General features: G+C 45.9%; 1 protein-coding gene across 1 annotated transcript in view; it reads right to left on the reverse strand.

The window, feature by feature from the left end:
• The window catches only part of LOC126172354 (leucine zipper putative tumor suppressor 2-like), a 151,477-nt gene that overhangs the window by 64,911 nt on the left and 69,394 nt on the right, over positions 1-17,172 (reverse strand). Inside the window, exon 2 of the mRNA XM_049920879.1 lies at positions 1,104-1,239. Coding sequence (XP_049776836.1) covers positions 1,104-1,239 — 136 coding nt within the window. The remainder of the gene's footprint in view (positions 1-1,103; positions 1,240-17,172) is intronic.

The following is a 17,172-nucleotide window of genomic DNA, read 5'->3' on the forward strand; positions in this document are numbered from 1 at the left end:
CAGTTCAGTCAAATAGTGCTCAGGGACCTCCATTAGTTTCTAAGTAATCAGTTTTTCATCAAAGTTCGTAGTCAGATTTTGCGTAATAGTAAGTTTCAGAGCGGGCATGATTTTCTGGGAATTCTCGCAGATGTCTTCGTGCGTTCTCGCAGCTGATTGTGTCACCAATAGAGCGTTACTCAAGCTATCAATTTTAAAGTCTGGTATGTGCGCCATCCAAAACAGAAAGCCCAAAGTTTAGCATCTAACAGACAACTTAGCATAGAAACACAATCGACATTACAGTTTCACTTTCAGTAAAATAAATTTTTCAACGTGAACTACTGCCAATGAATCCTCAAAAGAAATGACGGTAACGGCCAGAGAACACACCTGGATTGTAGAATGAGATTTTCACTCAGCGGTCGAGTGTGCGTTGATATGAAACTTCCTGGCAGATTAAAACTGTGTGCCGCACCCAGACTCGAACTCGGGACCCTTGCCTTTCGATGGTAAGTTCTGTACCAACTGAGCTACCCAAACACGACTCACGCCCCGTCCTCACGCTCTCCTGCGAACCTTGCAGAACTAGCACTCCTGAAAGAAAGGATATTGCGGAGACATGGCTTAGCCACAGCCTGAGGTACGCTTCCAGAATGAGATTTTTCACTCTGCAGCGGAGTGTGCGCTGATATGAAACTTCCTGGCAAATTCATATGAGCGCACACTCCGCTGCAGAGTGAAAATCTCATTCTGGAAACATCCCCGAGGCTGTGGCTAAGCCATGTCTCCGCAATATCATTTCTTTCAGGAGTGCTAGTTGGCAGGAGAGCTTCTGTAAAGTTTGGAAGGTAGGAGACGAGGTACTGGTAGTAGTAAAGCCGTGAGGACGGGGCGTGAGTCGTGCTTGGGTAGCTCAGTTGGTAGAGCACTTGCCAGCGAAAGCTTAAGGTCCAGAGTTCGAGTCTCGGTCCGGCACACAGTTTTAATCTGCCAGTAAGTTTCACTCCTGGATTGTGTTTGTTACACTACAGGGGGCAGCGAGAGAGAGAGAGAGAGAGAGAGAGAGAGAGAGAGAGAGAGAGAGAGAGAGAGTGCTAGTGCAGTATTTGCGGGGTACTGACTGCCGTAGAGGGTGAGCTGGGAGCCGGGCCTGGCGAGCACGGGCGTCGATCCGTAGCGGTCGCCGGCGAGGCGCGAGGCGGCTCCCATCGCCAGCGGCAGCGGCCGGCAGGCCACGGGCCGCACCACCGACTTGCCCTGCAACACAAACAAACGCCAGCACATTCAGTCTGAGCCTCCTTTAGTACAACAGCGACAGCAATCAATCACTGCCCGACAGCAATCACTGCCCGACAGCAATCACTGCCCGACAGCAATCACTGCCCGACAGCAATCACTGCCCGACAGCAATCACTGCCCGACAGCAATCACTGCCCGACAGCAATCACTGCCCGACAGCAATCACTGCCCGACAGCAATCACTGCCCGACAGCAATCACTGCCCGACAGCAATCACTGCCCGACAGCAATCACTGCCCGACAGCAATCACTGCCCGACAGCAATCACTGCCCGACAGCAATCACTGCCCGACAGCAATCACTGCCCGACAGCAATCACTGCCCGACAGCAATCACTGCCCGACAGCAATCACTGCCCGACAGCAATCACTGCCCGACAGCAATCACTGCCCGACAGCAATCACTGCCCGACAGCAATCACTGCCCGACAGCAATCACTGCCCGACAGCAATCACTGCCCGACAGCAATCACTGCCCGACAGCAATCACTGCCCGACAGCAACTGGAACACCACAGTTGTCTTAGATTACATGTTACACACTGTGTATCCCGAAACGTGACCTGGCAGTATTATGCCATGTGACATGACTACACAATCGAGGCATACTGGAATAGCGTCGGAGGGCATCCCCATCAGTCGGCAAGACTCAGCACAAACAGGAGCACCTCCGAAGATGTCCAACGAAGCTTTGGACGAAACGTCAGGGGTATAAGAGTTCCATGGACCACGGCCATACAACGCGGAGGAATTCTCGGCAGCTGACACCACCATACTGGACCCTTTGCACCATACCATCAGAACTAACATGTCCAGTGAAGAGGGAATACTTGGATTTAACGCCCCGTCGACAACGAGGTCATCGGCATTCAGCCTCGAACTGGGAGAGGAATTAAGCCGTACCCTTTCGAAGGAACAATCCGGGCTTTCGTCTTAATCGATTTTGGGAACTCATGAAAACCCCAAATCCGAGTGGTCAAACAGAATCTCCGATATTCCGAACATTAGTCCATTGTCAGCGCTGTGGCTCCTCGTCCGGTACAAGTCCAACAGGAGCACCATAGTGACAAAGTGAGGATTACTCTCCAAGCTGAACCACGACTTGTGTGTAATTGGGTACTGTCCTGCTGTTTGTTTGTCCAGTCACGGTGGACAAAACAGCGTTTTTCCCTTCGTGCGGGAGGAACGCGCTCGGCGTGGCGCAAAAGATACATCCCAACTTTTTGAGTCCGATTGAACAGGTCACCATACGTGTAACCCACTGTGAGTTCTCTAGCAAATGGACATACTTATATTTACAGGACGGCAATGGCTGTTTAATGCACTATATCGATCCTGGGAAGTCTACCAGTTCAAACATCGGCTTTAATTTGAAGAAGAAAATGCTGAGAATGGACGTCTGCTGCACAGCATTGTGTTGTAGTTGGACTGTGGGGAAAACGGGGAAGAAAGAGAATCGTAGCGTTTTGAATGTACATGTGGATGTCGAAAATTAGGTGGACCAGTAAGAAAAGAATGAGGTTTCTCCGCATAATCGGCGAAGAAAGCAACATGTGGAAAACATTGAAGAAGTGGCAGGATGTTGGGCATGTGTCAGATAAGGGAATAAAATTCCATGCAGTAGAGGGCGCTGTGGGGAGTGAAAACTGACAACGAGACAGATTAGAATATATCAAACAAATGCAGGGATGCAAGTGCTACTCTGAGATGAAGGGGTTGGCACAGAAGAGGAATTCGTGGCGGCCATCTAGAACCAGTCAGAAGACAGAAGATGGATGGTTTAAAAAGCAATCGATCCTGTCGCTGCTGCTGGGCTGCAGGACGTACAGACCCAACTTGTTCTGACATAGGCCAGCTCAATCTGCCAGTGTTCACGCCACCCTTGATATTTAAATGAACACTATATCCAGAACTACTGCAGACAGGGCGGTCTCGTACTTATAAGTGGTGTGTGTGTGTGTGTGTGTGTGTGTGTGTGTGTGTGTGTGTGTGTGTGTGTGTGTGTGTGTTTACACACACTGTCGTCGTGAAAAAATGAAAAAACCTGGTTTTCTTGCCTCTGGGGATCCCTTGTGGGCAACTGTAATGAAGCTGTGTTAGATCTTCTGACAGACATTCGTCGGGGCGACTCGCATGCAAGTAACGAAAATTGCTCGTTTTGCTCATTATCTTTGTCGGAAGACAAAGGCGCACGCCAGTTGGTAGCGGGCCGCACTGACCGTGACGAAGTGTATGTCGCAAACTGGTGAACTTTGGCGCCGCCGCCGCCGCGCCTGCTCGTAAATGCAGACGTTGCGAGACCCGAGCGCCGGCTATCAGATCGCAGCCCTGCCGCGAAAGCGACACACAGCCCACAGCGTCGAACCTCAAGTCTGATGGAGAGGGCCCGTGGGTTGCTGTGGACAACCGTGGGTCCGACTGCTCCTTCTGACCCGAGGTCCAGGTCGGGAATCTCATCATGCGTAACTATTTGGAGATTCATTTAGGACACCTAACACAGCATTTCAGTACACAACTGATACTCAGATGCATCTGTGAGTGACACTGGGGCGTAATCTGCAATTTGGGTAATCTGGCTGTAACTTAAATGGTAGAATGTGTATCATCTGTGAAACTTCTAATTCCAATCTGACATGTGCTTTCTGCACAACGGTTCTGCAACATTTCCTCCGACGTAGTTATTGACTTTCGCACCGGATTCGCGACAAGACGGGTGATTTACAGCGACGAATGAAATTGAATTTTGCTCTACATCGCTCACAGTGCTGTTTTTCCCCACGTGTTTGTTTCATCTTTCGAAATGCTCATTGCTATTTGGAGGACCGCGTTCTGTAATTCAGGATAGTCTCGTATGATAATATTTCATACCGATATTCTCCACAATCAGCTAGCGCACAGAAGTGAAACGTCCGTACCTTACAGATTATACAACTAGCCGAGGAAAATACGAAACTTCTGATGTTGTCAACAATGTCCACAAAGAGCTTAGTCCCATGAGAGAGTACAAGCCGGTTACAGTTTGAATAGTGACGCTGTTTCAACCACAGCTTGATTTCGGGATTTCTTTACGCTTCCTTATTCTCCTACTACGCTTTAATCGTGTGGAACTTCCCTTCCGTATTAGTTTGTAAAAGCACAAAACTCGGGAAACTTCTTTCAGAAAGGTTTTCTAGACTTATACAGATCGGAACGAGTTTTAACCCAACAGTGTGGAAATTTTGACTAAACTTACCTCGCTGGTTATAGGCCACTGCTAATTTACGATAAAGCAGGGGATGGTCCGCAGTATTTCATCTGTTTTTAAAGATCTTATCTTTCGTACATATCAAGAAACAAACTACGGGCTCGCCCGAGTAGCCATGGTGTTAATACTATCGCTTCCGTGTCTTAGAGATACGCCAGCCCCGAATCGAATCTACCTAACGGCGACATGTCGGTGTGCCGGCAATCCTGGTTGTGGTTTTCAGGCGGTTTCCCACAACGCACTAGGTGAATATCGGGCTGTTTCTCATGTACCGCCACTGATACACGCTACCAAAACATTTAGAACACTTTCTCACACTTGCACAGAGAATTCACTCTATACGCAGGCAGATTCGGTACACTGCTGTCCTTGTGGGTGAATGGGAGACTGAAGAGCTTCACTGTTTTGTATTCTTAAACATTCAATAAGAATCAGAAACTTGTTATGAATTCCAGCTCATGTAAAGATATACGAGGGTCACTCCAAAAGAAATGCACACTATTTTTGTAAAAACACAGTTTTCATTCTGCATGTGTGAAAGTTTTATAGTGTGTAGATACATCTTTCCCGCTTGTTTTCAAACTTAGTTCAACCTGTTCCAATGAATGGCACCGTCACAGCATGTCTTCAAGATAGCTGCTACACTTGACGTTCCTCAGATGCAACGTGCTGTCATAGAATTCCTGTGCTGTGAAAACGAGACATCCACAAGAGTTTGAAAAAGGTGTATGGAGATACTACTGTCGATCGCAGTACAGTTAGTCGGCGGGCAGGCAGGTTACGTGATGAAAGCGGGCACGGCAGCATTGAGGAGTGTCCTCGCAGCGGCAGGCCTCGTACTGCACACACTCCAGTGTGCAGAGAGTTAACGAATTGGTGTCTGCTGACAGACGCATCACAGTGCACGAATTGTCACGCTACGCTGGGATAGGGGAAGGAAGTGTTTTCAGAAAACTGAAAGTGTTGGCGTTAATAAAGGTTTGTGCCAGGTGGGTTACCAGGATGTTGACAGTGGCTCACAAATAAACAAGAAAAACGGTATGCAGAGAACTTTTGGAACAGTACGAGATTGGTGGAAATGAATTTCTTGGAAGAATTGCGACAGGTGGTGAAACATGGCTCCATCATTTTTCACAAGAGACGAAGAGACAATCAGTGGAGTGGAATCATCCAAATTCACCCAAGAAAAAAAATTCAAAACCAAACCTTCTGCTGGAAAAGTTATGGCTACGGTGTTTTTCGACTCCGAAGGACTCTTGCTTGTGGACATCGTGCCAAATGGAACCGCCATAAATTCTGATGCCTATGTGACGACACTGAAGAAAATTCAAGCTTTACTGAGTCGTGTTCTACCACATCGGCAAAAACAGGATGTTTTTCTGTTGCACGACAATGCACGGCCACATGTCAGTCAAAAAATCATGGAAGTGATAAAAAACTCGGATGGACAACACTGAAACACTCGCCTTACAGTTCTGACCTGGCTCCATGTATCATCTCTTTTGGAAACTGAAAGACTCTCTTCGTGGAACAAGGTTTGAAGATGATGACTCCCTTGTGCACGCTGCCAAACAGTGGCTCCAACAGCTTGGTCCAGAATTTTACCGTGCGGCTATACAGGCGCTGGTTCCAAGATGGCGTAGGACAGTTGAGAGGGATGGAAAGTATGTGGAGAAATGAAAATATTGTTCCTAAAGGATGTATCTACACACTGTGAAACTTTCAAGCATGTAGAATAAATGATGGATTAAAAAAAAAATAGTGTGCATTTCTTTTGGAGTGACCGTCGTACATAGTTTTTATTTTTTAAAGAACCGCCCTACATTACAAGGGCACTCTTTCTAACTGCATTCACATGCAAGCTTATGGTACTTTTTACAATTACACTTCAAATGAAAATTTTCATTTGTCTTTTACATGTAGGACGCATGGCAGACACACAGTCAGACTCGTGTCATACTTTTGCGAGCATGTCTGGAACTTCTGTATTCATAGCTGTTACTGTGCGCCGTCGCAGTCCATCCAAAGCTGTTTCCAGAATGAAATATTCATGCTGCAGCGGATTTCGGGGGAGAAGACCAAACTGCGAGGTCATCGGTTAGAGGAAATCACGGGAAGCTTGAATCAGATTGGCCGGACGCGGGATTGAACCGTCGTCCTCCCGAATGCGAGTCCAGGGTGCCAACCCCTGCGCCACCTCGCTCGGTTCCCTGTAGCGGAGTGTGCGCTGATATTTGATTCTGGAAACGTCCCACAGGCTCTGGGTAAAACATGTCTCCGCAATATTCTTTCTTCCAGGATTGCTGGCTCTGTAAGGTCTGCAGGAGAGCTTCTGTATTGTTTGGAAGGTAGAAGAGGTGGTACTGGCGGAATTAAGTTGTGAGGACGGATCGTGGGCCGAGTTTGCGTAAGTCAGATGGTAGAGCACTCGTCCGCGAAAGGCAACGATCCTGAGTTCCAGCCGGCCGCTGTGGCCGAGCGGTTGTAGGCGCTTCAGTCCGGAACCGCGCTGCTGCTGCGGTCGCAGGTTCGAATCCTGCCTCGGGCATGGCTGTGTGTGATGTACTTAGATTAGTTAGGTTTAAGTAGTTCTAAGTCTAGGGGACTGATGACCTCAGATGGTAAGTCCCATAGTGCTCAGAGCCATTTTTGAACCAAGAGTTCCAGTCTCAGTCCGGCACACCATTCTAATCTGCCAGGAAGGTTCTTCGATCTATGAGTACATCGCCATTGTGTCAGCGAGAGAGAAAGAACCTTATGCCGTTATTTCTTAGAAAAACTTTTGGTCCGACATACAATAAATCCATTATATTATTCTTGTTGCTCCACTTGTATGGAGAATAATAATTTTTTCACAATTATAATGTTTAAATAACTACTTTTTGCCTACAAAATGTAGACCTTCTTATATATTTTAGTCTGAGTGTTTCTTCTGCAGATCACTGACGCCAACAGGTCGTCCGGTCTAGAAGAGGAGGCCGCACTACTTGTCGGGAGAAGTGGCCAAAATCTTTACTCCAACAAGACTCAGTTTTTTTAAAAAAACTGACTTCTAAACCCTTTCATGTAAAAGCAATCATTTGCCGGTCTGTAACTCTGCAACTATTTTCAGTTAATTAAGTTATTTTATTTAAAACCGTCTCTGCTCTGTTATATTTGGTCTAATACAAAAGTCCGATTGAAAACGGTCTGCTGCATCCTCTTGGTATCCTTTCAGATACTAGGGCGTTAGACGAGTAGATAATAAGAATAATGGCTTGTGGAACGTTGCTCAGTCGGGTGGGGAATCTGTGATACCAAAGTGGCAAGGCCGTAGGCTGTCTAGAAAACCTGCCCGGACACCAGAAAAACAAACATGGAATCCTGTTGCGATGGCACTGCCCACAGTAAGACTACCCACTCAGATACAGGTTACTGGTCATTATGTATGCATGTACTTTCAATATATTCACTTTAAAATATTTCGTGCGATAACTTAAAATATATATATAGAATCAAAATGTGTAAGTTATCAATAACCATGGTTTGGTGGAAATTGAATCTCTCATTAAATGGCCAATTCTCCCTCCCCCACCGCTCGCACGTCCTCTTCCTATTTCCTTTGCGGCACGAGGTGTGATCCTACAATGTCAGTAATGGCTCTTAAGAAAAAAAGTTTGACGATCATTGCTTTAGAGTGTGTGTCTCTTGCTAGACTATGGTTTGTGGCTGTTACACTCTACATGTACTTGCGTTCTGACTTCACTTTTCGACTAACTCTGGACCAAAATTACGCGTCACAGTTGCGAGTTGGTTGGTTGATTCGGGGAGGAGGACCAAGCAGCGAGGTCATCGGTCCCATCGGGTCAGGGAAGGAAGTCGGCCGTGCCCTTTCAAAGGAAGCATCCCGGCATTTGCCTGAAGCGATGTAGGGAAATCACGGAATACTTAAATCAGAATGGCCGGACGAGGGTTTGAACCACCGTCCTCCCAAATCTAGTGTACAACTAACCACTGCGCCATTTCTCTCGGTACAGCTGTAAGTGTACTGCACCTGCTGGAATGGAGATCGCAAGGTGACTGCTGCTCCGTTATCGCGATATCGACTCGACGCACACTGGGAGATGAATGTGCGAGCGAGCGAGCGAGCCAGTCTGTGCCGACAACCGTATGAACTGGCAACTTAAAACTGGCACCGAGCTACACCTTCAGTTCCAGCGAGTCAGCTAAAATTCTTCCCAGTAGAAGATATAATCACTGAACACTTGCATGAATTCAGCCTGTATGACAAATTTCAATCCGGTTTCCGTAAACATCACAGCACAAACACTGCTCTAATTAAAGTAACTGATGACCTGAAATGTGCCATCGACAATCGAAAGGCAACAATATTGACGCTACTGGACTTCAGCAAAGCTGTTGACACTGTTAACTTTGACATATTGCTCAGAAAAATGCAACAGCTTAATTTCTCTGATAGTGCAATGAGATGGTTTGAAAGCTACTTAAAAGACTGACAGCAATGTGTTGTCTGCGTAAATGAAAAATCTTCCTGGAAACATGTTTCCTCGGGAGTGCCACAAGGATCAGTCTTAGGACCACTTTTGTTTTCTTTATATGTCAACGATGTTTCGTCGGTTCTGTCCTCCTGTAAATATCATTTCTATGCCGACGACCTCCAGCTCTACCTAAGCGTCAGACCTGAAGACGTAAACACTGCAATCGCTCAGATGAATGATGATCTGTCTTCAGTAGTGACATGGGAGAAAAACCTGGGGCTTAAACTAAATGCAAAAAAGACGCAAGTAATCTTAATAGCCCATCAGAAATTAATAAGTTTAGATTTCCGCGAACGGCTACCTCCTATTCTGCTCGACGGTACTCCAATACCATATCAGAAAACAGTGAAGAACTTGGGTGTAACTTTGGATGAGCATCTCAACTGGGCGGAGAATACAGTTGTGTGCCGAAAGACTTCTGCTTGTCTCTATGCTCTCAAAAAGTTTCGGAACGTATTTCCACAGGACTTGAAACGCCAGCTCGTGCAAGCACTCGTTCTACCGAACCTCCACTATTGTTAAGTGATTCAACAAGGCACGAGTAGTGAAAACAAAAGACGGCTAGAGCTAACCATGAATGCCTGTGTGCGTTACACCTGCAACATTCGCCGATATGATCATGTTAGTGCTTCATACCCCGAGCTAGGGTGGCTGCGGCCGGACAAATTGCGTTACTACCACACTATGTCTACTTCACAGACTCCTCGTCGCGCAAGCACCCCAGTACGTTGCTTCAGAGATTAAAAACCTGTCATGCCATCATAATCGAAACACGAGGTCACTCTTATTTGGTATCCTAACTGTGCCCACTCACACAACAAAAACTTCTGCAAACTCCTCCTCAGTTGCCGCTGTCCGCCTCTGGAACAAACTGCCCCTTACCTTGCGCAAAATTCAATCTCCTGCTGCTTTTAAGAAGAAGTTGAAGCATTTCCTACTATAATCCCCATAAAGTTCTCCACAAAATTAATGTACCAGGCCAATCCTCTCAATCTATCTCTATTAGCCAGGCAATCTTCTTTTCCTTTATATTTCCTTAATTATGTTTCATCATGTCTCTCTATTCTTCTCCTCCCTTCACCATGAGTCTCCCTCATACTCCCTGCTGCCAGCCAGCACTCCTATCTAAAATTTGTCTCTTCAATAATGTCTAATTATAACAGTATGTATGATCTACGAATATAAACTCTATATGTATGTATTTTTCCAGGTGTACCTTCCTAATTGTTTATTTCACTTTTTGTACTAGATGTAGTTTAACATGCCTACTAAAACGTATGAATGTAAAATAAGTAGAATGCCTGGTTAGATGTAAGAGAGGGCCTGATGGCCCTAATCTTGCCAGGTTAAATAAATAAATAAATAAATAAATATAATTTTTAGACATCGGCCATGAGCCGTGCGTGGCTTGTGTTCCCGCCATCATGTATTTTACACCCTGTTTTTAACGTACTTCCATCATACTACATTAATTTAAATTACTACTGTCATTGAGCTGCTGCTTTGCCCGACCGCGAGCGGCGTTAGCAGCGCGTTTCGATATAGCCCCTCTCGTAGTATCTTTGCTACGCTGATGTTACTTCACGGTCACTGTCTGTCGTAAGCCAGTTCGTATTGCGAGTTCGGATCTGCCAGTCAGTTGGAACACGTCTGGAGCGCAGTCCGGTCCTGCCAGTCAGGGAGTTGCAATGCCGCACTAGTGTAGTCGGGTTGGAGCAGCAGTGAGGTCTGCGTCGACATGGCTCGCCCGACCATTCCCGCCACGCATCACTTGAGTCGGGCCACGGGCGTGGTGGATCGTCGGTCGGTCGTCCTACCGGACGACGCGTTTTGGTTCGCCGATCGTTCATAAGTCAGCTGTGGCTGTGTGCATCTATTCCCGATTTGTCTTCGTTCAGGTCTTCGTGAAAGTGTTTGTCAGGTTGTGTGTGTAGTTGGCGTTATTTCCACTGACAGCTATTTTAGAGGTTGTCGGCATTCTGAGAGGAGTCTGTCGGTTGCTGCGGACCAGGGAGGATATCCCTGCGCGGTGCAGTCGGCTGGGTCCGCTGGCGATCCCTGCGCATAGTTGCAGCGTGTGTGGAGCTGTCCGATTGCTACGAGCTTTGTGGTTCACCGACCCAGGACGTCAAAGTTGAGTGATGGTTTCAAGTACCCAAGCCACGTCCATTCATGTTGTGTGGTTTGTTTCGGTGGTTCGCTGTTGGGGAGATTTTCCTGTGAGCAACACCGAGTGTTTGTATTACTGAAATTTAGCCGCCATGTGGTGGAATTAACTATATTGGTTGACTACAAGTGTACCAACGGAATTTTCTGCCTTGTGGCCGTTAGTGTTCTGGTCATATGCCCTGGCCACTAACGTAATTTCAGGTAGTGTCCTTTCCTCACCTACTGTCACTGTCCAACTTGGTGTATAGTTTGACAGCTGTTGTCTTTACCGTCTTTCTCACCGGTGTTAATTGTCTGATTATAATCTATCACAGCCAATGATAAAAAATTCTTGATTTTACTGTGTTTTATGTAAGTAAGTTCGAAGTCCGGCAAGTGGATACTTGCTGAAATGTTAATGCCGTTGTGTTGTCTTTTCTTTTAGTGCGGTTTCAGCTACTTGAAACTTAGGGCTTATGGTTACATTTTTTTAAAAATTTTGGAAAATTAATTGTGGTCCTTCAGCCGCTTGGGACCCTATTCTTAAAATTACCTTTCAGGCTTAAACATTGCGGCCTTCTGCCTTTAAACGTTTATGGTATTTTTGAATTTTGGAAAGTCAATTGTGGGCCTTCAGCCACTTAAAACCTTATTCTTAAAGTTACCCGTTAAGCAAAAACATTTCGGCTTTCTGCCTTTGAAAGGTCCGTCATACAACGTCTATGCCGTATGAACGGTGGTCGGGAACGTTTGTACTGTGTACATGTGTAATATAGAAGCAGCTCAGTTTTCAGAATCAACGAAGCAAACTTATGTGCCGTCAGGACCCAAAGTCCACAGCCGTCTTAAGTACTTATTTGCTGTCGGAAGTAAAGGCTCAATCATTTTAAACGCAAACTGCCATTACTCGATCAGTACGGCCTTGTTTCTCACGGGCAGGCGGCTAACGTTTGTTCCTTGGTAGGTAACTTAACTGCTTCATCAACTTTCATTAACGACTTTCGCTATTCCAGTTTATCGTTTACATAAAACTGAGCCGAAAGCCGCGTTACAACACAGGCGCCGTTCCTAAATAGAGAAGCACCGCCGCCGAAGATAGGGATCGTATAGCTGGCTGGACGCGCCGTTAGCTGAGCCAGGCCGGCCAGCCTCGCCGTTTTAATTGGAAGCTGCGCTCACAGGGAGGCGGCCTGCGGCCTCGCACGGTGGCCAGCCGAGCTGTTGCAACGGAGCCGGTGAAGGTGAGAGTAATTACTTTTATGTCCACTGCAGTGGAAGTCATCTAGATACTTACGGAACTCGTATCGTGCAAGTGCTTTCATTGTCCCCCCCTCCAAGGCACCCCCCCCCCTCTCTCTCTCTCTCTCTCTCTCTCTCTCTCTCTCTCTCTCTCTCTCTCTCTCTCTCTCTCTCCCTCCCTCCTATCACACACACACACACACACACACACACACACACACACACACACACACACACAGAGAGAGAGAGAGAGAGAGAGAGAGAGAGAGAGAGAGAGAGAGAGAATACATATATCTTTTTCCGGAACTTATAACCACAGTGTTACTCGTTAAGTTGTACAATCTTGTTTGTGGGATGCTTTGAGTCACGTGTTCGTGTGTGTGTGTGTGTGTGTGTGTGTGTGTGTGTGTGTGTGTGTGTTTTTCATGCGACCCATAAATAACATAACTTGAGACGAATCTGTTTAAAATGTTTGAAGTTATGTTTTAAGAGAAAACATTTGAAAGATCTGATCCAATCTACTCCACTCTAACTTCGGCTCTGACTTTCACGCAGAAACACAAAATGCTGCAGATAATATCAAGTACACAGCAGTTTTGCAAAAAGTATTGTAACTGCACACTAGCTAACACTAACAGGGTACAGTGATTAGTTCACCACTGGGAAAAGAATAGGATGTAGCCGTCTTGAAATCGTATTAAGATCTTTTACCTAACAGCCTACATAGAAAGAGAGAAGCTACGTCATCGTCTCCAAAAACAGATAAACCAATTATTAAGACTCTTTCAGTGCTCATATAGTGAAACAACACACTTTTGAAATATGGTTTATGTCGCTACACATGGGCGTACCCAGAAAGGGGTAGAGGGAGGGGGGGCAGGCAGCTGACACCCTCCTCCCCCCCCCCCCCCTAGAAGATATTCCAACTCGTTCGCGCAGATCCGGGAGTAATTTTTTCGTCTTCGGCACATTACTGTCGGCAGGGAAGTTTATAGAAATAATAAATTTAGCGATAAGCAATCCGCTCTGTTATTCGCAGGCGTGTTACGTCGCCAAGTAACAGCGTATTCACTTGTAGGCAGTAACGGATCATGACTGTGTGAAGTTTCTAACGAACAACATAGTTTCTCCTACCATATTTAAATGTAAAATGCTTTTCTGCTCCTAAAATATTAATTTTTTAGTTACAGATGATTCTAACTGTAGATTAATAGTAGTTGATGTGCAGGTTATGGCAAGCAGTAGATGGCGAGACATTTAGTGCAAGTGATTTATAAAATAATTTTTAGAACGTTCCACAAAACTGGTCATCACCGGAAAAACTATCGGGCACTTCAGTAAAAGCCCCATTAGCGCTGCCTGAAGCCCTTGCACACTTGCACCAGAAAATACACCAGCTTTTGCTCTAAATAAGCTACATCCCTAGCAATTCTAGTGTAACAGACTTCCTTGAAAGTGCAGAATTGTTTAAAACATTTTATGGATTGGATGATATTGCCGGAGAACTGTAACTATGGTACAATTTGTGGAGGAAAAAAAGAATATAACTGAAGCTAAATTAAAGGATATGGAAGTCGTTGACCTGTTTAACGGGACCAATATTTTTTTCTCTAGCATGAAAAAAGCACTAAAAATTTTGAGCACTATTCCATGCACAACAGCGACTGTGGAACGATGCTCCAGCACACTTCGAAGAGTGAAGACGTAGCTCAGAAGCACTATGGGAGAAGAAAGGCTCACAGGATTGTACCTGATGAGTGTACACCGCAATTATGTAAAAGAAAACTGCGAGATGTTAGAGAAGAAAGTAACTGAGAAATTTGCGGTAAATCCTAGAAGATTATTACTGAATTAAAAAGTTGTATTCTTAAACAAGTGCATTCTTATATTTAAAATGTTTATTGAAAGCAGTTTTTCACTAGTTTACTGTTTTATTTAATAAGAAGTGCTGTATGTTGTCTGGAGTCCTTGTTTCCTGAGACTAGTGTGACCTGCCCCCCCCCCCCCCCCCCCAGTTCAGATCCTGGTTACGCCCTTGTCGCTACATACAACCACTGTGTCGAGCAACTGAGAACTTAAACATGATCATTTCCAACAATGGAGACGCAGAGGCTCCGCTCATTGTCAGTGGAGCACGCGTTGTCTGAGGCGAGTAAACAGTGGATGACACGACTACACAGTCCACAACGTAAATCCTAACAACGGCATCCTGCTATTCAGATGATGGGCAAGGATAACGGGTAATGATCCAACTGTTTTAGCGCCGTGCGATCAAGTTAGCAACATCAAACGTCGAGCAAGCAGTTGCTACGGACGAAGGTTTTCTGAACGATCGCAAATCTCTACTACAAGAGGAATTACCGAGCGAGGTGGCGCAGTGGCTAGCACTCTGGGCTCGCATTCGGGACGACGACGGTTGAATCCCGCGTCCTGCCATCCTGATTTAGGTTTCCCGTGATTTCCCTAAATCGTTCCAGGTAAATGCCGGGATATCTCCTTTGAAATGGCACGACCGGTTTCCTTCCCCGTCCTTCCCTAATCCGATGAGACCGATGACCTCGCTGTCTGGTCTCCTCCCCCAAACAACCCAACCCAAGAGAAATCAGACCAATGACGTGGGCAGTGGCTATAGGTGTAAATGAAGACGAGGCTCTTGTCAGGTGGTGTCGAGGAGTGATTAGTTCTGAAATGAGCCAGAGAAGATGGCATACTGCAGTTCCCATGCAGTATCATTAACATTAGTTCCGACTTTAGCTTGAGCTTTGTTGGAAGTATCTGTACGCTGGACTTAATTACTAGTTAAGAAAAGTTGTTATATATTGCACGTCAATATTTACAGAAGTGAAAATTTCAGAGTTCAATAGTGAGATCTAGTTCATGTTGCTTGTATCTTTCCAACCAGTGTGGAATGAAAATCTTGTGTTTTCTGCTATGGACAAGGCACCGCCTGGGATTAGTAGTTTGATAGGACGTACAGGAGACAAATAATTATGGGCGTTACATCTGGCCTACTCGTCTCAGTACTGTCGCGGTGCTGGCGATCGTGGACGTGTCAATTATCTAGTCCAGCGCCTTGCTAATTCCCAAGCAGTTCATCCCTGAAACAATTCCCGAATGGCTATTGCGACTAAGTATCCTTCAGACGTAGGCTATTTTCTTAATACTGTGCTATCGTGTAACCGCTGACTGAACTCCAAACCGCAGCCTTAATATCTGTTTTACATCGAGGGACATTTCGTGTCCTCACAATGAAGGTCTCGCGGATGACTCCCGAGAAGTTATCACCCGCTACTGACTAAAGATCAGAGTGAAGGCTGTGTGATTCAGCAATGTCTTTTATTTTAGTCAAAAAGATTTTGTGCCACAGACGTAGAATTAATGTTTCCCATTACTCTGAAAAGAAAGAGTAAACTGAAGGCACGGAATTGAGTGAACTACAACGAGAATAGTTATAGGATCAACGCAAGAGCTACACGATTTGCGTAGCAAATAAGAACTGAACAAACCTCATGCCTTCAGTTTTTTTTGTGGTTTTAGGGCGCACAACTTCAATGGTCATTAGCGCCCAGACTACGTTAGGAATGCATCGCGAGGCACAAGTTTAAAACAGCAACTAAAAGGGAAAACACGATAAAAGACAGATTGACAGGCATAGGAGTAAAAAAAAACAGCATAATCAAATGTCCTTAGAGAGGTTTGTCAAGTTGATAAAACGAAGAACGCGAGCAGCTGCTCCTGGGTCATCCGCTAAAATGGCATCTAGAGTAGATGGCAGGCCAAGATCAAGACGCAGTGTGTTAAAATCTGGACAGGACGTTAAAATGTGGCGGACCGTCAGCAATTGCCCACATGGGCAGAACGGCGCCGGCGCAGCCGTCAGCAGATGGCGATGGCTGAACCGGCAGTGTCCAATTCGTAACCGGGCCAAGAAGACCTCCTCCCGCCGAGAAGGGCGTGAGGACGTCGTCGAAGCCGCGGGAAGAGGTTTCAAGGCCCGAAGCTTGTTGTCCGTAAGTGCAGCCCAATCGGCATGCCACAGCGATGCCTTCAGTATAGGACAGAGGAAACTGCGTGCGCTGAAGCCTAGCAGGTCGGTGCACTCTGTCGTGGTAATGTGTACAAAATGGAGAGAGGAAGGAAGGCTCATTACAAGACTAGAGCAGAAAGACGGGGTTGCTGGTTGGAGGTAATGAGTCAGAACAAAACGTAGGGCTGTAGATTATAACGCAACAAACGTCAAAGTTGCGCTTAACGCAACGCTAATACATTTACTGTTGGTCATTCAGAAATCGAACTAATGCTAGGGAGATGTACTGCCGAACCCAGAGGCAAGTTTATACCAATAGATTCTTCGAACGAACCAGTTACGCACAGTGCAGTTACAATAAGCAAACCTGGTACAATATTCGAACTCAGGGAATCCCCGCTAAAGCCTAATTACGAGCTGCGAACGCACACACTTTACTAAGTGCCAATTAGCCATTAATTAACACAACCTGTTAACGTTTCAGCACCGATATAAAAGTGTCTAGCAACATTCAAGAAGAAATGTTCCTTTTGTCGAGTCAGTGAACTGCCGCATCCGATCAACCTAATATCTCTGGCTCTGAGCACTATGGGACTCAACAGCTTAGGATGTAAGTCCCCTAGAACTTAGAACTACTTAAACCTAACTAACCTAAGGACATCACACACACCCATGCCCAAGGCAGGATTCGAACCTG

Source organism: Schistocerca cancellata, chromosome 1 (assembly GCF_023864275.1).
Source record: "Schistocerca cancellata isolate TAMUIC-IGC-003103 chromosome 1, iqSchCanc2.1, whole genome shotgun sequence".
Lineage (NCBI taxonomy): Eukaryota > Metazoa > Arthropoda > Insecta > Orthoptera > Acrididae > Schistocerca > Schistocerca cancellata.